The following is a 24,082-nucleotide window of genomic DNA, read 5'->3' on the forward strand; positions in this document are numbered from 1 at the left end:
CAAAAGGATATACCCTCTTCTCAGCTCCTGATGTTACTTTCTCCAAAATTGACCATATAATTGGTCAAAAAACGGGCATCAACAGGTACAGAAAGATAGAAATAATCCCATGCGTGCTATCGGACCACCACGGCCTAAAACTGGTCTTCAATAACAATAAGTGAAGAATGCCCACATATACGTGGAAATTGAACAAAGCTCTACTCAATGATAACCTGGTCAAGGAAGAAATAAAGAAAGAAATTAAAGACTTTTTAGAATTTCATGAAAATGAAGGTACAACATACCCAAACTTATGGGACACAATGAAAGCTGTGCTAAGAGGAAAACTCATAGCTCTGAGTGCCTGCAGAAAGAAACAGGAGAGAGCATATATCAGCAGCTTGACAACACACCTAAAAGCTCTAGAACAAAAAGGAGCAAATACACCCAGGAGGAGTAGAAGGCAGGAAATAATCAAACTCAGAGCTGAAATCAACCAAGTAGAAACAGAAAGGACCACAGAAAGAATCAACAGAACCAAAAGTTGGTTCTTTGAGAAAATCAACAAGATAGATAAACCCTTAGCCAGACTAACGAGAGGACACAGAGAGTGTATCCAAATTAACAAAATCAGAAATGAAAAGGGAGAAATAACTACAGATTCAGAGGAAATTCAAAAAATCATCAGATCTTACTATAAAAACCTATATTCAACAAAACTTAAAAATCTTCAGGAAATGGACAATTTCCTAGACAGATACCAGGTACCGAAGTTAAATCAGGAACAGATAAACCAGTTAAACAACCCCATAACTCCTAAGGAAATAGAAGCAGTCATTAAAGGTCTCCCAACCTAAAAGAGCCCAGGTCCAGACGGGTTTAGTGCAGAATTCTATCAGACCTTCATAGAAGAACTCATACCAATATTATCCAAACTATTCCACAAAATTGAAACAGATGGAGCACTACCGAATTCCTTCTATGAAGCCACACATTACTCTTATACCTAAACCACACAAAGACACAACAAAGAAAGAGAACTTCAGACCAATTTCCCTTATTAATATCGATGCAAAAATACTCAATAAAATTCTGGCAAACCGAATCCAAGAGCACGTCAAAACAATCATCCACCATGATCAAGTAGGCTTCATCCCAGGCATCCAGGGGTGGTTTAATATATAGAAAACCATCAACGTGATCCATTATATAAACAAACTGAAAGAACAAAACCACATGATCATTTCATTAGATGCTGAGAAAGCATTTGACAAAATTCAACACCCCTTCAGGATAAAAGTCCTGGAAAGAATAGGAATTCAAGGCCCATACCTAGACATAGTAAGAGCAATATACAGCAAACCAGTTGCTAACATTAAACTAAATGGAGAGAAACTTGAAGCAATCCCACTAAAATCAGGCACTAGACAAGGCTGCCCACTCTCTCCATACTTATTCAATATACTTCTTGAAGTTCTAGCCAGAGCAATCAGACAACAAAAAGAGGTCAAGGGGATACAGATCGGAAAAGAAGTCAAAATATCACTTTTTGCAGATGATATGATAGTTTATTTAAGTGATCCCAAAAGTTCCACCAGAGAACTACTAAAGCTGATAGACAACTTCAGCAAAGTGGCTGGGTATAAAATTAACTCAAATAAATCAGTAGCCTTCCTCTACACAAAAGAGAAACAAGCCGAGAAAGAAATTAGGGAAACGACACCCTTTATAATAGACCCAAATAATATAAAGTACCTCGGTGTGACTTTAACCAAGCAAGTAAAAGATCTGTACAATAAGAACTTCAAGACTCTGAAGAAAGAAATTGAAGAAGTCCTCAGAAGATGGAAAGATCTCCCATGCTCATGGATTGGCAGGATTAATATACTAAAAATGGCCATTTTACCAAAAGCGATCTACAGATTCAATGCAATCCCCATCAAAATACCAATCCAATTCTTCAAAGAGTTAGACAGAACAATTTGCAAATTCATCTGGAATAACAAAAAACCCAGGATAGCTAAAATTATCCTCAACAATAAAAGGACTTCAGGGGGAATCATTATCCCTGAACTCAAGCAGTATTACAGAGAAATAGTGATAAAACTGCATGGTATTGGTACAGACACAGATAGACCAATGGAACAGAATTGAAGACCCAGAAATGAACCCACACACCTATGGTCACTTGATTTTTGACAAAGGAGCCAAAACCATCCAATGGAAAAAAGATAGCATTTTCAGCCAATGGTGCTGGTTCAACTGGAGGTCAACATGTAGAAGAATGCAGATCGATCCATGCTTATCACCCTGTACAAAGCTTAAGTCCAAGTGGATCAAGGACCTCCACATCAAACCAGATACACTCAAACTAATAGAAGAAAAACTAGAGAAGCATCTGGAACACATGGGCACTGGAGAAAATTTCCTGAACAAAACACCAATGGCTTATGCTCTAAGATCAAGAATCGACAAATGGGATCTCATAAAACTGCAAAGCTTCTATATGGCAAAGGACACTGTGGTTAGGACAAAACGGCAACCAAGAGATTGGGAAAAGATCTTTACCAATCCTACAACAGATAGAGGCCTTATATCCAAAATATACAAAGAACTCAAGATGTTAGACCGCAGGGAGACAAATAACCCTATTAAAAATGGGGTTCAGAGCTAAACAAACAATTCACAGCTGAGGGATTCTGAATGGCTGAGAAACACCTAAAGAAATGTTCAACATCTTTAGTCATAAGGGAAATGCAAATCAAAACAACCCTGAGATTTCACCTCACACCAGTGAGAATGGCTAAGATCCAAAACTCAGGTGACAGCAGGTGCTGGCGAGGATGCGGAGAAAGAGGAACACTCCTCCGTTGTTGGTGGGATTGCAGACTGGTACAACCATTCTGGAAATCAGTCTGGAGGTTCCTCAGAAAATTGGACATTGAACTGCCTGAGGATCCAGCTATACCTCTCTTGGGCATATACCCAAAAGATGCCCCAACCTAAATAAAAATGCACATGCTCCACTATGTTCATCGCAGCCTTATTTATAATAGCCAGAAGCTGGAAAGAACCCAGATGCCCTTCAACAGAGGAATGGATACAGAAAATGTGGTACATCTACACAATGGAATATTACTCAGCTATCAAAAACAATGACTTTATGAAATTCGTAGGCAAATGTTTGGAACTGGAAAATATCATCCTGAGTGAGGTAACCCAATCACAGAAAAACACACATGGTATGCACTCATTGATACGTGGATATTAGCCCAAATGCTTGAATTACCCTAGACGCCTAGAACAAATGAAACTAAAGACGGATGATCAAAATGTGAATGCTTCACTCCTTCTTTAAAGGGGGAACAAGGATACCCTTGGCAGGAAATAGAGAGGCAAAGATTAAAACAGAGACAGAAGGAACACCCATTCAGAGCCTGCCCCACATGTGGCCCATACATATACAGCCATCCAGTTAGACCAAATGGATGAAGCAAAGAAGTACAGGCTGACAGGAGCCGGATGTAGATCTCTCCCAAGAGACACAGCCAGTATACAGCAAACACAGAGGTGTATGCCAGCAGCAAACCACTGAATTGAGAATAGGACCCCCATTGAAGGAATCAGAGAAAGAACTGGAAGAGCTTGAAGGGGCTCGAGACCCCATATGAACAACAATGCCAAGCAACCAGAGCTTCCAGGGACTAAGCCACTACCTAAAGACTATAGTCTTGGACTGGACTGGACTGTCATGGACTGACCCTGGACTCTGACCTCATAGGTAGCAATGAATTTCCTAGTAAGAGCACCAGTGGAAGGGGAAGCCCTGGGTCCTGCTAAGACTGAACCCCCAGTGAACTAGATTGTTGGAGGGAGGGCGGCAATGGGGGGAGGATGGGGAGAGGAACACCCATAAAGAAGGGGAGGGGGAAGGATTAGGGGGATAACACTCGAAATGTATATAAGAAATACTCAAGTTAATAAAAAAAGAAAAGAAAAGAAAATGCTATCTTTCTTCCATTGGATGGTTTTAGCTCCTTTACCAAAGATCAAGTGACCATTGGTGTGTGGGTTCGTTTCTGGGTCTTCAATTGTGTTCCATTGATCTGTTTGCCTGTGTCTGTACTAATACCATACAGTTTTTATGACTATTGCTCTGTAATACTGCTTGAAGTAAGGGATGGTGATTCCCCCCAGAAGTTCTTTTATTGTTGAGTGTAGTGTTTGCTATCCTGGGTTTTTGGTTATTCCAAATGAATTTGAACATTGTTCTTTCTAACTCTATTGAGAATTGATTTCGAATTTTGATGGAAATTGCGTTGAATCTGTAGAGGCAAAATGGTCATTTTTACTACATTAGTCCTGCCAATCCATGAGCATGGGAGATCTTTCCATCTTCTGAGATCTTCCTCAATTTCTTTCTTCAGAAACCTGAAGTTCTTGTCACACAAATCTTTCACTTTCTTGTTTCTCTCCATTAAGTTTTATTTTGGCTACGAGTTTGCTGTATATTGCTCTTACTATGTTTAGGTATGGGCCTTGAATTCCTGATCTTCCAAGACTTTTTAACATAAAGGTATGTTAAATTTTGTCAAATGCATCTAATGAGATGATCATATGGTTTTTCCCTCAGTTTGTTTATATAGTGGATTATGTTAATGGACTTCCATATATTGAACCATTCCTGCATCCCTGGGATAAAGCATCCCTGGGATACTTGATCATGATGGATGATCATTTTGATGTGTTCTTGGATTCAGTTTGTGAGAATTTTATTGAGTAATTTTGCATTTATATTCATAAGGAAGATTGGTCTGAAGTTTTCTTTCCTTGTTGAATTTCTGTGTGGTTTAGGTATCAGTGTAATTGTGGCTTCATAGAAGGTAGTGTTCCTTCTGTTTCTATTTTGGTGAATAGTTTGGACAATGTTGGTATTAGGTCTTCTATGCATGTCTGATAGAATTCTGCACTAAACCAATCTGGACCTGGGCTTTATTTGGTTGGAAGACTTTTAATGACTGCTTCTATTTCTTTAGGGCTTAGGAGACTGTTTAGATGGTTTATCTGATCCTGATTTAATTTTGGTACCTGGTATCTGTCTAGAAATTTGTCCATTTTATTCAGATTTTCCAAGCTTGATGAATATAGGCTTTTTTAGTAGGATCTGAGGATTTTTTTAATTTTCTCAGATTCTGTTGTTATGTCTCTCTTTTCATTTCTGATTTTGTTAATTTGGATACTGCCTCTATGCCCTCTGGTTAGTTTGGCTAAGAGTTTATCTCTCTTGCTGATTTTCTCAAACAATCAGCTCCGGGTTTTGTTGAATCTTTGTGTAGTTCTCTTTGTTTCTACTTGGTGGATTTCAGCCCTGAGTTTGATTATTTCCTGCTGTTTACTCCTCTTAGGTGTATTTGCTTCTTTTTGTTCTAGAGCTTTCATGTGTGTTCTCAAGCTGCTAGAGTATGCACTCTCCAGTTTCTTTTTGGAGGCACTCAGAGCTATGAGTTTTTCTCTTAGCACTGCTTTCATTTTGTCCCATCAGTTTGGTTATGTTGTGCCTTCATTTTCATTAAATTCTAAAAAGACGTTAATTTCTTTATTTGTTCCTTGACCAAGTTATCACTAAGTAGAGCATTGTTCAACTTCCATGAGTTTGTGGGATTTCTGTTGTTTTTGTTGTGTGAAGGCCAGTCTTTGTCTGTGGTGATCTGATAGGATGCATGGGATTATTTCAATCTTCTTTTATCTGTTGAGGCCTGTTTTGTGGCTGATTATATGGTCAATTTTGGAGAAGGTACCATGAGGTGCTGAGAAGAAGGTATATTCTTTTGTTTTAGGATGAAATGTTCTATCAGTAGCTATTAAATCCTTTTGGTTTGTGACTTATTTTAGTTTCACTTTTACACTGTTTAGTTTCTCCTTCCAGGCTCTTTCCCTTGATGACAGTGTGGTGTCTAAGTCTTCCACCATTATTGTGCGAGCTGCAATATGTGCTTTTATCTTTAGTTAAAGTTTCTTTTATGAATGTAGGTGCCCTTGCATTTGGAGCATAGATGTTCAGAATTGAGAGTTCATCTTGTTAAATGTTTCTTTGACATGTGTGAAGTGTCCTTCATTACCTTTTTTAATAAGTTTTGGTTTGAAGTCTATTTTATTTGATATTAGAATACCTACTCCAGTTTGTTTCTTAGGATCATTTGTCTGGATTTTTTTTCCAGCCATTTACCCTTAGGTAGCGTCTGATTTTGTCACTGAGGTGTGTTTCCCGTTTGGTGCAAAATGCTGGGTCCTGTTTATATACCCAGTGTGCTCTGTAGTTCCTGTGCCCTGTGGGCTCCTGGCAGGTCCCTCTTTGTCCAGGTATTGGAGCAAAGTCATGGTTTCACCTGTGTACTTAAGAGTGACAGCACTCCTGGAAGTCTTGCTCTCTCCAGGATGGGTTTGGGTAGGGAGAGCTGTGGCACAGCCTTAGCTCCAGTGAGCAGATGGAGACCAGAAGGATCCTGTCCCCAGCTGCTCCAGGGTTCCTGATGCATGTGTCCTTTTTAAGCTTGTATTTTACGTCTAGATTTTAAAACTTACTCATGCAGAACAGCTGTCTTCTTTGTTCCTCCTTTGCTCCCCCCTCTCCCTCCTATTGGGCTGTGTCTTCTTATACTAATGAAAAAAAAAGAGTCCCACACAGACATGACCACAAGCTACCCAGATCTAGATAATTCCTCACTAAGACTTCTTCCAGGTTTTTCTAGGTTGTGTCGAGTTGAGAGTTGGCTAATACACTAATGGAAGTTTATCTTCCAAAGGCATTGAAAGCATGGAAAGTATTAAGATCTCAGAGTACTGCTTTCATCCTTACAAACTGCTTAGCACTAATCATCCTGTTGAGGGGATGCAGCTAGAAGTAATGAGTACAAATTTGTATCTTTTAGTTCTATTCCACAGAAGTGAACAGCAGAAATGTAGTTCTAATGCTGATCTAATTTCTGCCATCAGGCTTAAATGTATTCAATGCCAACATTGTTCTCAGTTGAGGCCACTAAGAGTAAGTCTCTCATTATGGATTTTGTTGTCAGAGCCAGCCCATAGGCCACCTGTACCCTTCAGCCTTTCATATGTCTGTTTCTCCTGTTCTCCATAACTGTTCTGAGCTTTATCTCACCCTAGTATTGTGCTGAGGAAAATTAAATTTTTCTGATCTCTGTATGCTTGGCCCCCAGTCTTAGTTTATTTCAAGTATCTCCATTTTTATCAATAATCTCTTTCTTGAGATGGATCCCAACTATTGCCTTCCAAGTCATCTACAGTGACACAATGGGATTTTTTTATATCTCTGACCCATCTACTTGAGAAATCCTATAAGATTTAAGTCAGAAACTGGATTTGATGCTAGCGAGGGCTGTGAACTTGTTCTGAAGGTAGGACTGCAAGGTTTTTGGGGTTTTTTTTGGTTTTTATTTTGTTTTGTTTTTTCTTTTTTTGATTTGAGAAGCAGGATGTTTTTTTCCCTGCACCATGATGCTGAAGCTGATTTGTGTACCTTATTTTTCTTAATTTTATATATGGGTAATATATACACACATATGTACAAAATCATTCTGTCTCACCTTTTCAAACTCCTGTTTCCCACCCACTCTCTCATGGCATCTTGTCTATTAATTTTTGTAATTAATATGTTTGATCAAATAGATAAATACAATGTTTATACTTTTATAGAACTGAGCACTTGGTACTGGATAACCCACTAGGCAGCTTATTTATTGGGAAAGACTGATTCTCTCTCTCTCTCTCTCTCTCTCTCTCTCTCTCTCTCTCTCTCTCTCTCTCTCTCAGCTGTCATTAATTGCCTACACTTCTTTATCTGGTATAGGCCTAGTGGGCTGCTAATTGTGTTTTGTATTAGCAGTATTTAAAACCATTCTCAAATGTGAAACACTAGTTCTTTCTAATTTCTTTTTATGTATTTGGATAATGTTCAGAAGCATGGAGACCTGTACTCTACTCTGAGGCAGCCCATTCTCTTGAGTTCTTTTCAGAGTGTTATTGATTTTTTTCATGTTTCTGTGTAGGGGTTGAGTCAGTACTAGGCTGAGCTTCTCATCCTTATGTATCCCAGTCACCTGTCTTTTCAAGGGCACTGCATCAAAGTAACCCAGAAGCTAGTTTCCATGCTGTGGCATCATGAACCCGTTTCCCTTGATAAAGCAATACATAATGAGTTCTTTGTAAAACAAAGAGTTGCCTTTCTGGCTAGAAAGCTGTTTTCTCTTCTAATATTTACATAGGTTCAGCTTACAAAATGTCTCCATCACTAATACATTCGATGATGATTTTATATAATCTTTATATCTCTCAAATATGAATGAGGGAACAATTCTTTCTATTCATCAACATGCACTTTTTTTTTGCAGGCCTGATCTAGAAATAAAGTATAAAATAAAATGTGTGGTTTATGAGAGTATTCTCAAACAACAAAAGGAAATAGCATTGATCAGTGAACACAGCAAATTATAATGTACATAAAATATCTATTTTTAAGAAACTCCTCCAGATCATGTTTGTGCAATCTTAGTCATCATGTAAAATGAATTTCTACCTAGAAGTTAAAGTGGGTAATTGCCACAGTTCTACTGCATGTCCTGAATTATTCAATGTCACTACCATCTCTATGCTTTTCCTTGAAGGTATGCAAAGTCCAGTCAAATCAAGACTGTGTCAAGCAGCAAGATATTTTTTAAAGGAAGTAGATTTCGATACAGGTGGGTAACAATGAATTCATTGTAGTGATTGGTTGGGGTGAGGTATTCATGTACATTTGAATTTTTGTTTGTAGTTACGATGCTATTATCCTCAGGTAGTCTACTTCCTGTTCTACTAAGTTATCATCCTAACAGGCACCCTAAACCTCCACATACATTTTTCTGATGAAAGAAGGGAAAGGATAGACTCTTAAAGCTACCTTGGGATAATGTTCACACCCTTCCCCATTATTTGGAGTGCTTACTTACATCCATTGTATTTGTGTGTTTCGTAGTGGTAAAGTTGCTAAAGAGGTGGTAGAGGCAAGCTCCAAAATCCAGAGGGATCCTCCTGAGGTGCACAGGTGAGTACCGTGATCTTTTTTGGCTTATGGGGATGGTTCTTCAATAACAGACAAAGGCCCTTAAAAGCTAGATTACCACACATGAGATTCTAGGTTCATGCTTCAACACCAAAAATAAATACAAAAATATTACACTAACTTTTGATACCTCTCGTATGTCTCTGTGCATAAGGGCATGCAGCACAAAGTCAAGTGATTCACTTTTCCAGAAATCTCCCTCACATTTGACAGGACTATGACCTTAAGATTGGATCCCTCCTACATCACATAATATGCAGATAAGTATTGGGTTAGAATGCTGAATGACTTAGCAAGATATATGCCATGGATAACTCCTGCTAACTCTGTCTGCTTCATCACCTTGTTACACCACCCTCATAGACCAGCCCTAACTATACTTTGCTCATCAGACATGATCAGCCTTCCTTCTTGAAGTGTTTCTCTATGACTGATGAATTTGACGTACCATGAGCACAGCGGGGGACATGTTCTGGGTTCTTCTGTATCTGGGAAATGAATTGACCATTGGTATACACTTATAGTAGAACAGTGGCAATTTATTAACCAATGACATAGAGTTCCAAGGGAAGAAGGATGAAGAAAGAAAAGCGGCTAGCAGTTCAAAAAGGCAACATTATATAAATGATTGAGGGTTTTGTATCATTTGGCTAGTCCTTTAGTCTTATTTGTATGCCATAAGCTTTCTCACACATGATTTGCTACATGCAGTTCTACACACAACCTCATACATTTCATGTCTCACTAGGCTTCTGTTCCCTCAGATACTTTGGGGTGCCTTATCAAAGGGTTGATTTACTTGGCCTTATAGAGAAGTGAGGGATTATTCCAGTCCTTTTTACCAGTTTGCTTTTCCTTGGTAATTTTACAACACCTTACATATGGCTTCTATATTCCAAATGCCAAACCGTGGAATGCGAGGTATGACCATTATTAGATTGATATTGAACATTTTTTGAGACAAATTCTTTTGTAACCCAAGATAACCTTAAAATCTCATTCTCTTGCCTGCATTTTGCATATCTTTTTCAAAGTAACAGTCTATTATTTGTTCTTAGCAATTAAGTCTTTACCAAACTGACTTTAAAATTACAACAATTTACAAAAACAAATATATATCCTAAAGTTCAAACATACTGAATGCTTTAAGGTGAACAATCTCATCATAACACCACACCCTTTAAAATTAAATCATCACAACCTAAATTATGTTGTAATTTTGTTTTTAAGTTAGTATTATATGACCTTCATTCTACTTTATTCTTACTCAACCTCACCTTCCACTGCCCTTTCAAGTTCTACCCCCAAAATCTTCTTTCTTAGCCCCCATTCTTCCCCATAAGACCCCCCACTTCTGATAAATTAAATTATTTAGGGTATTTCTCATGAGATAGTAGGCGCCTGCCCTTCCTTCTTCAACTTTAGAACCTAAATGTGTTTCCTTTATGTTCAGATTGGCTGAGGTTCTTCCATTTTCAAGAATCTTGGGTGAGCTCTGTAGTACTCTCCTTTATTTTGGGGATATAGGAAGGAGATAGCTGTGTCCTCTCAGAAATGCTAAGTCAGACATTCAAGGTCATCCTGACAACACCTGTCTCCCAAAAAACTGAGCATAGCTAAACTCTTCAGAAGAACTAATGCAGATATATGCAGTTTATGATTCATGCCTACTATTGGGTAGTCCTAAGGGAAGTTCTCATATGCCTATCTGTAAAAGCTGTCCCTCTAGCTTTAAAAAGTTGGGGAAACTTGTGGAAATAGAGAGTGTAAGAACTCTGGTTTGAGTGTGCCTTGATTGATTGAGTATCTAAAGATGTGGCAGACTGTCCAAAGATCAGAAGGCAATTTAGAACACTCTCCCTTCTCCTAAGCTGTGACAGTTTAGCATAGTGGAAAGGAAGACAAGGATAATAAAATATACCATTTTCACTTTATCTGAAACTTTGGATAGAAAATATCCTTAAGAATATTTTTGTTCTTTCTATTTAACTGATACAAGATATGTCCAAGATCCTAGTCTGAAAGCCCTTAACCTCTCTAAGGCACCACATAGGTCAGAGAAGTAGTATTCTGTGACACTTTCATGTAAGTTCTCCTTTGGAAAGACATGTTTCTCTTCTAGCATTATCTTAATTTTAATATACATACTTAATATACATTGAAATTTTTTGATAATTTTATTTTAAATATATATTAATATACACACTAAATATATATATTGAAATTAAGATAATGGTATGTATGATATTGCTTTTTTGATGTAATTATCAAAAATAAAAATGTAGTAATGAGGTTACATTTTTGTGGGGACTCTTCAGACAAAAATGTTAATCTATCATGGCAATAATAAGGTATCAATTTATCATATGTCCTCATACCTGAAACTCTACTCCTCAAAAAAAAAAAAAAAAGGACAGGCTAATAGAGTATTGCTTCTGAAAATAAAAGTGTATGTATAAAGAGACAGAAACCAACAGACTGAGAATATTTTAGGATTATTCTTTCCTTCAGAAAGAGAAGTTCATTCTGACGTTAGTTCACTTGCCTTATTTGATGGCATGGGAAGATGCTGGGGAAAGCTCTCCTGGGCTGGTTGCTGGGGAAGAATCTCTGAGCCTAGCCAAGGGCCACACGAGATGGAGGGCTGAAGCTCGGAGCATAGCATCCACCACCAGGGGACACACAGAACACCCAGAACCAGCAAGATACAAGAATGCTCTGATACACAAATAAATAGATTTTAATCTTTGCTACATTGCCTGCCAACTCTGTGGCCTTGGGTAAGTCACTGAATTTCCTAGTTTATTGGTTTACCCATCTATGAAATGAGATTTTTATATTGCTTTTACCTCCTTCTAACTTTTGTTGGGTGTTTTAAAAAGTATTTTAAAATGTAAAGTGGCACACATGTAAGAGTAATAACTTCATTATTAACATTAATTTAGAACAAGGCAGCTAGATCGAGGCATTAGGTCAATACAGTACTTGCACAGCCTTGTAATGCCTGTGGTTCAAACCACAACACTGTAAAAATGGTAGAATCTGGAAGAAATATTCTTATTGAAATCCAGTGAGATGATATGCCAGCACTACTTCCTTTGATTACAGAGTGGTAAACATCAATGTATACATTCTGTCTTGTCATCATTTTCATGTCCTGCATTTACCTATCATCAGTTTACAATTGTGTTGTGTAATTTCACCTTGCTTATCTTTGAATACAAGCTTTTATCATATTAAGAAAAAAGTACTCTAACTGGAAAATATCATTCTGAGTGAGCTAACCCAATCACAGAAAGACATACATGGTATGCATTCATTGATAAGTGGCTATTAGCCCAAATGCTTGAATTACCCTAGATGCCTAGAACAAATGAAACTCAAGACGGATGATCAAAATGTGAATGTTTCACGCCTTCTTAAAAGGGGAACAAGAAGCTCTCTGCTCCCAGACCCGGTGAGAGAGAGACCCAACCGCCTGGTCAGGTGGGCACTCCTGAGGCTGCAGAGCAGAAGAGACCACCAACACAGCTCACCCCTGCCCACATCCCTGGCCCAAGAGGAAACTGTATAAGGCCTCTGGGCTCCCGTGGGGAAGGGCCCAGGAGCGGCAGGACCCCTGCCAGAGACACCGCCGGAACCTGAAAGAAACAGACCAGATAAACAGTTCTCTGCACCCAAATCCCGTGGGAGGGAGAGCTAAACCTTCAGAGAGGCAGACAAGCCTGGGAAAACAGAAGACACTGCTCCCTGCACACACATCTCGGACGCCAGAGGAAAAAGCCAAAGACCATCTGGAACCCTGGTGCACTGAAGCTCCCGGAAGGGGCGGCACAGGTCTTCCTGGTTGCTGCCGCTGCAGAGAGCCCCTGGGCAGCACCCCACGAGCAAACCTGAGCCTCGGGACCACAGGTAAGACCAAATTTTCTGCTGCAAGAAAGCTGCCTGGTGAACTCAAGACACAGGCCCACAGGAACAGCTGAAGACCTGTAGAGAGGAAAAACTACACACCCGAAAGCAGAACACTCTGTCCCCATAACTGACTGAAAGAGAGGAAAACAGGTCTACAGCACTCCTGACATACAGGCTTATAGGACAGTCTAGCCACTGTCAGAAATAGCAGAACAAAGTAACACTAGAGATAATCTGATGGCGAGAGGCAAGCGCAGGAACCCAAGCAACAGAAACCAAGACTACATGCCATCATCGGAGCCCAATTCTCCCACCAAAACAAACATGGAATATCCAAACACACCAGAAAAGCAAGATCTAGTTTCAAAATCATATTTGATCATGATGCTGGAGGACTTCAAGAAAGACATGAACACACATAGGGAAGCACAGGAAAACATTAATAAACAAGTAAAAGCCTACAGAGAGGAATCGCAAAAATCCCTGAAAGAATTCCAGGAAAACACAATCAAACAGTTGAAGGAATTAAAAATGGAAATACAAGCAATCAAGAAAGAACACATGGAAACAACCCTGGATATAGAAAACCAAAAGAAGAGACAAGGAGCTGTATATACAAGCTTCACCAACAGAATACAAGAGATGGAAGAGAGAATCTCAGGAGCAGAAGATTCCATAGAAATCATTGACTCAACTGTCAAAGATAATGTAAAGCAGAAAAAGCTACTGCTCCAAAACATACAGGAAATCCAGGACTCAATGAGAAGATCAAACCTAAGGATAATAGGTATAGAAGAGAGTGAAGACTCCCAGCTCAAAGGACCAGTAAATATCTTCAACAAAATCATAGAAGAAAACTTCCCTAACCTAAAAAAAGAGATACCCATAGATATACAAGAAGCCTACAGAACTCCAAATAGATTGGACCAGAAAAGAAACACCTCCCGTCACATAATTGTCAAAACACCAAACGCACAAAATAAAGAAAGAATATTAAAAGCAGTAAGGGAAAAAGGTCAAGTAACATATAAAGGGAGACCTATCAGAATCACACCAGACTTCTCGCCAGAAACTATGAAGGCCAGAAGATCCTGGACTGATGTTATACAGACCCTAAGAGAACACAAATGCCAGCCCAGGTTACTGTATCCAGCAAAACTCTCAATTAACATTGATGGAGAAACCAAGATATTCCATGACAAAACCAAATTTACACAATATCTTTCTACAAATCCAGCACTACAAAGGATAATGAATGGTAAAGCCCAACATAAGGAGGCAAGCTATACCCTAGAAGAAGCAAGAAACTAATCGTCTTGGCAACAAAACAAAGAGAATGAAAGCACACAAACATAACCTCACATCCAAATATGAATATAACGGGAAGCAATAATCACTATTCCTTAATATCTCTCAATATCAATGGCCTCAACTCCCCAATAAAAAGACATAGATTAACAAACTGGATACGCAACGAGGACCCTGCATTCTGCTGCCTACAGGAAACACACCTCAGAGACAAAGACAGACACTACCTCAGAGTGAAAGGCTGGAAAACAACTTTCCAAGCAAATGGTCAGAAGAAGCAAGCTGGAGTAGCCATTCTAATATCAAATAAAATCAATTTCCAACTAAAAGTCATCAAAAAAGATAAGGAAGGACACTTCATATTCATCAAAGGAAAAATCCACCAAGATGAACTCTCAATCCTAAATATCTCTGCCCCAAATACAAGGGCACCTACATACGTAAAAGAAACCTTACTAAAGCTCAAAACACACATTGCACCTCACACAATAATAGTGGGAGATTTCAACACCCCACTCTCATCAATGGACAGATCATGGAAACAGAAATTAAACAGTGATGTCGACAGACTAAGAGAAGTCATGAGCCAAATGGACTTAACGGATATTTATAGAACATTCTATCCTAAAGCAAAAGGATATACCTTCTTCTCAGCTCCTCATGGTACTTTCTCCAAAATTGACCATATAATTGATCAAAAAACGGGCCTCAACAGGTACAGAAAGATAGAAATAATCCCATGCGTGCTATCGGACCACCAGGGCCTAAAACTGGTCTTCAATAAAAATAAGGGAAGAATGCCCACATATACGTGGAAATTGAACAATGCTCTACTCAATGATAACCTGGTCAAGGAAGAAATAAAGAAAGAAATTAAAAACTTTTTAGAATTTAATGAAAATGAAGATACAACATACTCAAACTTATGGGACACAATGAAAGCTGTGCTAAGAGGAAAACTCATAGCGCTGAGTGCCTGCAGAAAGAAACAGGAAAGAGCATATGTCAGCAGCTTGACAGCACACCTAAAAGCTCTAGAACAAAAAGAAGCAAATACACCCAGGAGGAGTAGACGGCAGGAAATAATCAAACTCAGAGCTGAAATCAACCAAGTAGAAACAAAAAGGGCCATAGAAAGAATCAACAGAACCAAAAGTTGGTTCTTTGAGAAAATCAACAAGATAGATAAACCCTTAGCCAGACTAACGAGAGGACACAGACAGTGTGTCCAAATTAACAAAATCAGAAATGAAAAGGGAGACATAACTACAGATTCGGAGGAAATTCAAAAAATCATCAGATCTTACTATAAAAACCTATATTCAAAAAAATTTGAAAATCTTCAGGAAATGGACAATTTCCTAGACAGATACCAGGTATCGAAGTTAAATCAGGAACAGATAAACCAGTTAAACAACCCCATAACTCCTAAGGAAATAGAAGTAGTCATTAAAGGTCTCCCAACCAAAAAGAGCCCAGGTCCAGACGGGTTTAGTGCAGAATTCTATCAAACCTTCATAGAAGACCTCATACCAATATTATCCAAACTTTTCCACAAAATTGAAACAGATGGAGCACTACCGAATTCCTTCTACGAAGCCACAATTACTCTTATACCTAAACCACACAAAGACACAACAAAGAAAGAGAACTTCAGACCAATTTCCCTTATGAATATCGACGCAAAAATACTCAATAAAATTCAGGCAAACCGAATTCAAGAGCACATCAAAACAATCATCCACCATGATCAAGTAGGCTTCATCCCAGGCATGCACGGATGGTTTAATATACGGAAAACCATCAACGTGATCCATTATATAAACAAACTGAAAGAACAGAACTACATGATCATTTCATTAGATGCTGAGAAAGCATTTGACAAAATTCAACACCCCTTCATGATAAAAGTCCTGGAAAGAATAGGAATTCAAGGCCCATACCTAAACATAGTAAAAGCCATATACAGCAAACCAGTTGCTAACATTAAACTAAATGGAGAGAAACTTGAAGCAATCCCACTAAAATCAGGCACTAGACAAGGCTGCCCACTCTCTCCCTACTTATTCAATATAGTTCTTGAAGTTCTAGCCAGAGCAATCAGACAACAAAAGGAGATCAAAGGGATACAGATTGGAAAAGAAGATGTCAAAATATCACTATTTGCAGATGACATGATAGTATATTTAAGTGATCCTAAAAGTTCCACCAGAGAACTACTAAAGCTGATAAACAACTTCAGCAAAGTGGCTGGGTATAAAATTAACTCAAATAAATCAGTTGCCTTCCTCTATACAAAAGAGAAACAAGCCGAGAAAGAAATTAGGGAAACGACACCCTTCATAATAGACCCAAATAATATAAAGTACCTCGGTGTGACTTTAAACAAGCAAGTAAAAGATCTGTACAATAAGAACTTCAAGACACTGAGGAAAGAAATTGAAGAAGACCTCAGAAGATGGAAAGATCTCCCATGCTCATGGATTGGCAGGATTAATATAGTAAAAATGGCCATTTTACCAAAAGCAATCTACAGATTCAATGCAATCCCCATCAAAATACCAATCCAATTCTTCAAAGAGTTAGACAGAACAATTTGCAAATTCATCTGGAATAACAAAAAACCCAGGATAGCTAAAGCTATCCTCAACAATAAAAGGACTTCAGGGGGAAATCACTATCCCTGAACTCAAGCAGTATTACAGAGCAATAGTGATAAAAACTGCATGGTATTGGTACAGAGACAGACAGATAGACCAATGGAATAGAATTGAAGACCCAGAAATGAACCCACACACCTATGGTCACTTGATTTTTGACAAAGGAGCCAAAACCATCCAATGGAAAAAAGATAGCATTTTCAGCAAATGGTGCTGGTTCAACTGGAGGGCAACATGTAGAAGAATGCAGATCGATCCATGCCTATCACCCTGTACAAAGCTTAAGTCCAAGTGGATCAAGGACCTCCACATCAAGCCAGACACACTCAAACTAATAGAAGAAAAACTAGGGAAGCATCTGGAACACATGGGCACTGGAAAAAATTTCCTGAACAAAACACCAATGGCTTATGCTCTAAGATCAAGAATCGACAAATGGGATCTCATAAAACTGCAAAGCTTCTGTAAGGCAAAGGACACTGTGGTTAGGACAAAACGGCAACCAACAGATTGGGAAAAGATCTTTACCAATCCTACAACAGATAGAGGCCTTATATCCAAAATATACAAAGAACTCAAGAAGTTAGACCGCAGGGAAACAAATAACCCTATTAAAAAATGGGGTTCAGAGCTAAACAAAGAATTCACAGCTGAGGAATGCCGAATGGCTGAGAAACACCTAAAGAAATGTTCAACATCTTTAGTCATAAGGGAAATGCAAATCAAAACAACCCTGAGATTTCACCTCACACCAGTGAGAATGGCTAAGATCAAAAACTCAGGTGACAGCAGATGCTGGCGAGGATGTGGAGAAAGAGGAACACTCTTCCATTGTTGGTGGGATTGCAGACTGGTAAAACCATTCTGGAAATCAGTCTGGAGGATCCTCAGAAAATTGGACATTGAACTGCCTGAGGATCCAGCTATACCTCTCTTAGGCATATACCCAAAAGATGCCTCAACATATAAAAGAGACACGTGCTCCACTATGTTCATCGCAGCCTTATTTATAATAGCCAGAAAATGGAAAGAACCCAGATGCCCTTCAACAGAGGAATGGATACAGAAAATGTGGTATATCTACACAATGGAATATTACTCAGCTATCAAAAACAACGAGTTGATGAAATTCGTAGGCAAATGGTTGGAACTGGAAAATATCATCCTGAGTGAGCTAACCCAATCACAGAAAGACATACATGGTATGCACTCATTGATAAGTGGCTATTAGCCCAAATGCTTGAATTACCCTAGATCCCTAGAACAAACGAAACTCAAGACGGATGATCAAAATGTGAATGCTTCACTCCTTCTTTAAATGAGGAAAAAGAATACCCTTGGCTGGGAAGGGAGAGGCAAAGATTAAAACAGAGACTGAAGGAACACCCATTCAGAGCCTGCCCCACAGGTGGCCCATACATATACAGCCACCCAAAATTAGACAAGATGGATGAAGCAAAGAAGTGCAGACCGACAGGAGCCGGATGTAGATCGCTCCTGAGAGACACAGCCAGAATACAGCAAATATAGAGGCGAATGCCAGCAGCAAACCACTGAACTGAGAATAGGTCCCCTATTGAAGGAATCAGAGAAAGAACTGGAAGAGCTTGAAGGGGCTCGAGACCCCAAAAGTACAACAATGCCAAGCAACCAGAGCTTCCAGGGACTAAGCCACTACCTAAAGACTATACATGTACTGACCCTGGACTCTGACCCCATAGGTAGCAATGAATATCCTAGTAAGAGCACCAGTGGAAGGGGAAGCCCTGGGTCCTGCTAAGACTGAACCCCCAGTGAACTAGTCTATGGGGGGAGGGCGGCAATGGGGGGAGGGTTGGGAAGGGAACACCCATAGGGAAGGGGAGGGGGGAGGGGGATGTTTGCCCGGAAACTGGGAAAGGGAATAACACTCGAAATGTATATAAGAAATACTCAAGTTAATAAAAAAAAAAAGAAAAAAGTACTCTAAAGTCCACACAAGTTATATATTCTAATGTTAGTATCTACTTTAATTTGCCGCAACAAACCTTCCTCCTGCAACAGAATTCTTGGAGACAGTTTTATTCAGATACAATTGAACAGAAATGGCTTGTAAAACTTGGTAGACATTTGTGCAGAGAGTTAGTGGGTGAGATCTTAAGTGTAGAAATCTACAACATGGGGGTTAGGGATTTAGCTCAGCGGTAGAGCGCTTGCCTAGCAAGCGCAAGGCCCTGGGTTCGGTCCCCAGCCCCGGAAAAAAAAAGAAAAAAAAAAGAAATCTACAACATGTTCTAGAATGGCATATGAATCAATTAATTCATGACAAGGTTTGGGGTGTCTACCAGGGTTTCTGTAGAATAGTTGTGAGGAAGTGGACTTGTACTCTACAATAATTCCATATTTGTTATAGCATCACAGAGTAGACTAAAATACCTCAGGATATGAGGAGGAAGGACAGATGAAATGAATTTGAACCTTGGCAATTCTCAAAAAAGTGTTCAGCACAGTGGGGCCTTCTTATATAGCCCCAACCTTGAAATATTACTTGTAAAACAAATCCCTTTGTGATGCTATATATGTACTAATATAGAAAGTGTAGCATAAACAGAAGTACTAAACATGGGTTTGACTACTGGTGTTGTTTTTATTTAATTTTATTTTGAGCATTTCATTCTTGAATATATGAAATCATTTTTGCCCCTTTCTCCACTCCAACTCGTTTCATGCCCCCCACTCTCTGTTATTTGCATATATGTATGTGTCTATACACATTAGTGTGTATTTCCATAAACCTACATAAATATATTGCATATGTTATAGATATATACACACATTTATACATATATATATGTACATATATATATATATACATACATACCAGGGTATTTTTTTCTTAGTTCATTTAATGTTTCTTGCACATACATGTATTTAGGGCTGATTATTTAGTATTAGATAACCTATCAGTGTTGGAGGAACTCCCTAGAGAAAATTGATTCTCCCTCTCTCAGCAGCCACTGATTGCCAGTATCTAGTCATATAAGGGTGGGGCCTTGTGAAATTTCCCTTATGCACACTGGCATTTCAACTGATATTGTGCTTATACAGAGCTTCTCCGGGCAATCATATTGCTGAGATTTTACGGAAACAGCTTCCCATTTATGACTGGAAGACACTGTCTTGAAGCAGACATTCTAGTCTTCCATCTCTTGCAATCTTTCCATGGATGTTTCTGCAATCTTCTCTGTGCTTAGGCTGTATTGTAGATATACTAATTGGAGCTGGGCAAACCATGCTAAATTGTTCTCTGCAGTTTGACCAGTTATGGATCTCTATAGTAGACACTACCTGCTATAGAAAAAAATAAACTTTTTTTGATGAGGAATAAGAACGGTACTTACCTGTAGGTAAAATTGTTTTAAAAACTGGTGAAAATTATTCCATTTAGGAATGGTATAAATGCTATTTGGGAAAATGGCAATAGTAGGTTCTCCCTCAGAATACACGACATCACTAGCCATGGGTAATTAGCTGGGTTTACAGTACCAGACTTAAAATCCCACTTGTTAATCAATCCTTAAGTACAGACAGTTGTTATACACCCGTAAGATAAAAATGCCACTGTTGCCTAATTAGCAATATCTCAATAACTTATTCTCCTTGTTCACAGGCTTTAGAGCTGGCTAGGCTCATTAATATTTTTTCCTCCTTGGCATTTTCTTTTTCTTTATGATACTCTGACAGCTAGTCCTCAGGGAGGAGGCTTCCAGGTCAATTTCAACTCAGTCCCTCCAACTCTTGGGTCTGAAGTGTTTGTCTCCTCCACTGGGATCTTGTCTTCAAGTTTTAGGAGACAACCAAGAGCAATGCATTAATGTATTTTTGTGAGTATCTTGAACTGCCCCTCACAGAAGTGTTGATTACACATCTGATCACAACTAAAAGGAAGACTATCCATGCCTGGTTCTAGTGTTTTGTCAGATAGCCTAGGACATTTATAGAGGAGAGAACATTACTCCTTTTAATCATGTTATATATCACTGAATCTCAATTTCTTTCATTAGTACAAATATATTTATCCTACCTGACTTATAGGAACACTGTGAAAACCAAAGGATTAGCAGTATATATAAGCTAGTATGCAAAATGAACTGGCCAATCAGGTTTTGTTCTGTTATGTACTGGTCCTTAGCCATTGTGCCAATGAGCATTTGCTCCAAATGAACATCATGTCAGTATTCCTCTTTGCAACCTTTCTAAATAGGTAGACAGGGACAATTTTTAGTCTAAGAGAAAGAGAAGATACAGTGTTTTTAAGTTTATATAGTAAAATACCACAAACTGGATAGTTTCTATACAACAGTTTTATCCCTCACAGCTCTAAAGGATGGAAGTCCATGACTGAAACACTGAAAGACTAGATTTCTTATGAGGATTTCTCAATTAGCAGAAATGTCTTGCTTGGCTGACACTGAAGGAGGGGAAAAACAGACTACCCTAAATTCTTTGTTTTTCATGTACTTGAAGAGTTTGGGAGGCAAGCAGCTATGTGCACTTATGGGATGTATTGAAATGCTACAACACAACTTAAGAAGTAGTTCTTTCCTTTCTCTATGGAGCCATAGGATTAAAAACAAATCTGGACATCAGGTATAGCAGCAAGTGTCTTTACCTACTGAGCCAACCCACTCTTCCTCACAGTACCCTGATAAGAACTCTAGACTCTTCATGAGGATTCTCATGACTGAATCATATCCAGATGCCTTGCCTCTTAAGTACCACTATAATAGAAATTATATTTTTTCTCTTTTCTCTGAACATGTTTTCAATAAATGAAATTTGAAGAAAAAATATAGTATTAGACAATAGGAATTTAAAAATAGGTGAGAGATATCAATTTATCCCATTAACTAAGTTTACTCTTTCTCTCAAGTTATTAAGTTATCCTAGGGCATGGTGCCCTAGAATTTTGCAGAAAATTCCTTTGGGTTTATCTGAGTCTTATACTTACTGGAAAAATTGTGACCGTCTCTGTCATGTTATTTAAAATCTGAGGTTTGTAGTGCCCTCAAGAGTCATCTACCTAACACTGGGCTGTCCATTAATTAACCATATACCTCTACTACAATAAAGCAGCATAAGACTGTATGTAGGGGTCATGTTGCTTGCCTTTTATCCAATACTAAAATGGACTTATACTTGGGAGGGCTACTCTGGAAACTTCAGTCTGACCCAGAACCAAGAAGTCATTGGACAATTCAGTCATGAATAGATTATTGAAATGTTCAACACCTCCAAATGCAGACTGTTGAGAGGAAAATAGACACAGAACATATTATATAATATGTGTCTCAGATTTTTTTTAAATGAAAATCTTACTTCTGGACAGTTATTTTCTTAATGAGGAAGCTATCTATCATTAAAACAAACATATCATCTGATACATAATCATCATTGCCAAGATCCATTTCTAGAATGATAAAAGAAGAAACGATGAGTCAAGTCCCAATAATTTAGGAAGGAGCCAGTGTCAGCTGTGAGTTTCCAATTCAAGATGCTAATAGACACCTCTTCTTTGTCTTACATTGAACATCTTAACAGAATGACCAGTCAAGAAAAATTTTGGCACACTGCAATTTCAGGTTATATAAAGCTAAAATACTCAGTTTACTTCAGATTAGAGCTGGAAAGCCTATAGGATGGTATAGAGTATGACACTGTGAGGCACTTAAGAATGGCCAGCTCTCTCATCACAGTGGGGCCGATTAGTACAATAATAATGGTAGACTGGAAAAGATAATGAACATGATGAAATGTGAAAGGAAAGAGAGTAGTATGTGAAAAGGAAGGAATAAAAGGAACAAACAATGAAGGCTTTGAGGAAGAGACATTTGACACCAGTGGAAAGGACTTCCAGTTGTCAATCAGTAGTTTTACTAAAACACCAACAATTTCCTCACCATCTGGTACTTGTCATAGCTCCTGTTGTGTACATGCCTTTCCAAAGGAGAACCAGAACTGGGATTCATGGCTGTCTGATGAGGAGGACACGAATAGAAATCTTAAACACCAGACATCTAACAGCATAAAGACAGCTCACAGTTGCAGATCATCTGTGCCCTCTGTCTAAGCAGGATTTGTGGTGGTGGTTCAATGACTCTGAGTCGCTGGCACTTACCTTTCTACCTGTCCGATTCCTTGCTAGTAGACTTCACAGTGTGTTACCTGTGTCTACATAAAAATTATATGTTGTCACTCAGCATATCTTTGTCTGATGATATCTGGGGAACTTTAGTTTATAGAGTTAAATAGCCATTATAGACTCTTTCAAAAATGTAAGGACTGGGAGAGCTAAGTATCTAAATGTCAGGACATTTTTACTATTAACATTAATATCTTTTTGTGGTCAAAGGTAGTTTCCATTTTAGGTAACCACTGAGAAGGAGGGGCCAGTCTTTGTAGCAGACAGTACATTTATTTGGCTTATATCTGTTTTAGAGTCAACATTACTCAGAGTCGCAGCTTTCACTCCCTGAACAAACAGCTCATCATCAACATGGAACCTTTGCAACCCCTGCTTCCTTCCCCCACTGAACAGGAAGAAGAAGTTCCTATGGGTGAAGGTAAGTCCATCACTTCATTGCAGACACTATCTTCCTGAGGAATGCAGAAGTTTTTTGAATCAAAATTTTTCTAAAATTATGAAAGAAGTAATGGCACAATACACGTACGATTATGCAAGGCAGTTGCTTTTAGTTGCTATTTGAAACTCACTTCTAATTCATTAAAATTAAAACCCAATCTCCCAGTCATGATAGCTAGATTCTAGTACCCAGTAGCCAACAGTGACTTGTGGCCACCATATCCATCTGAAACTAAGAACATTTTCATCATTGCAGAACTTCCTGATGGAAAATGTTTTTTATAATACTTACAATTAAATTGATGATTATAAACAATTCTACACAATTACATCAACATGGATCCTCCTTTTTTACTCTCTTAATTCCCACACCTGTATTATCTACTTGTATTTTGAGAGCTTTTTATTCAGTTTGATCAGTGTGACTTGTTTTAGCTTTGAGACAGGATCTCATGCATGACAGGTTGCCTTCAGATGCTG

The 24,082-nt window shown here is 38.6% G+C and overlaps 1 protein-coding gene across 2 annotated transcripts in view; it reads left to right on the forward strand.

Annotated features, from left to right (window-relative positions):
* The window catches only part of Frmd3 (FERM domain containing 3), a 288,014-nt gene that overhangs the window by 225,499 nt on the left and 38,433 nt on the right, over positions 1–24,082 (forward strand). For both annotated transcript variants that reach the window (NM_001415820.1, NM_001415819.2), the window contains 3 exon segments: positions 8,664–8,738; positions 9,014–9,082; positions 23,458–23,582. In NM_001415820.1, coding sequence (NP_001402749.1) covers positions 8,664–8,738; positions 9,014–9,082; positions 23,458–23,582 — 269 coding nt within the window.

Source organism: Rattus norvegicus, chromosome 5 (assembly GCF_021556685.1).
Source record: "Rattus norvegicus strain SHRSP/BbbUtx chromosome 5, alternate assembly SHRSP_T2T, whole genome shotgun sequence".
NCBI classification, from domain to species: Eukaryota; Metazoa; Chordata; class Mammalia; order Rodentia; family Muridae; genus Rattus; species Rattus norvegicus.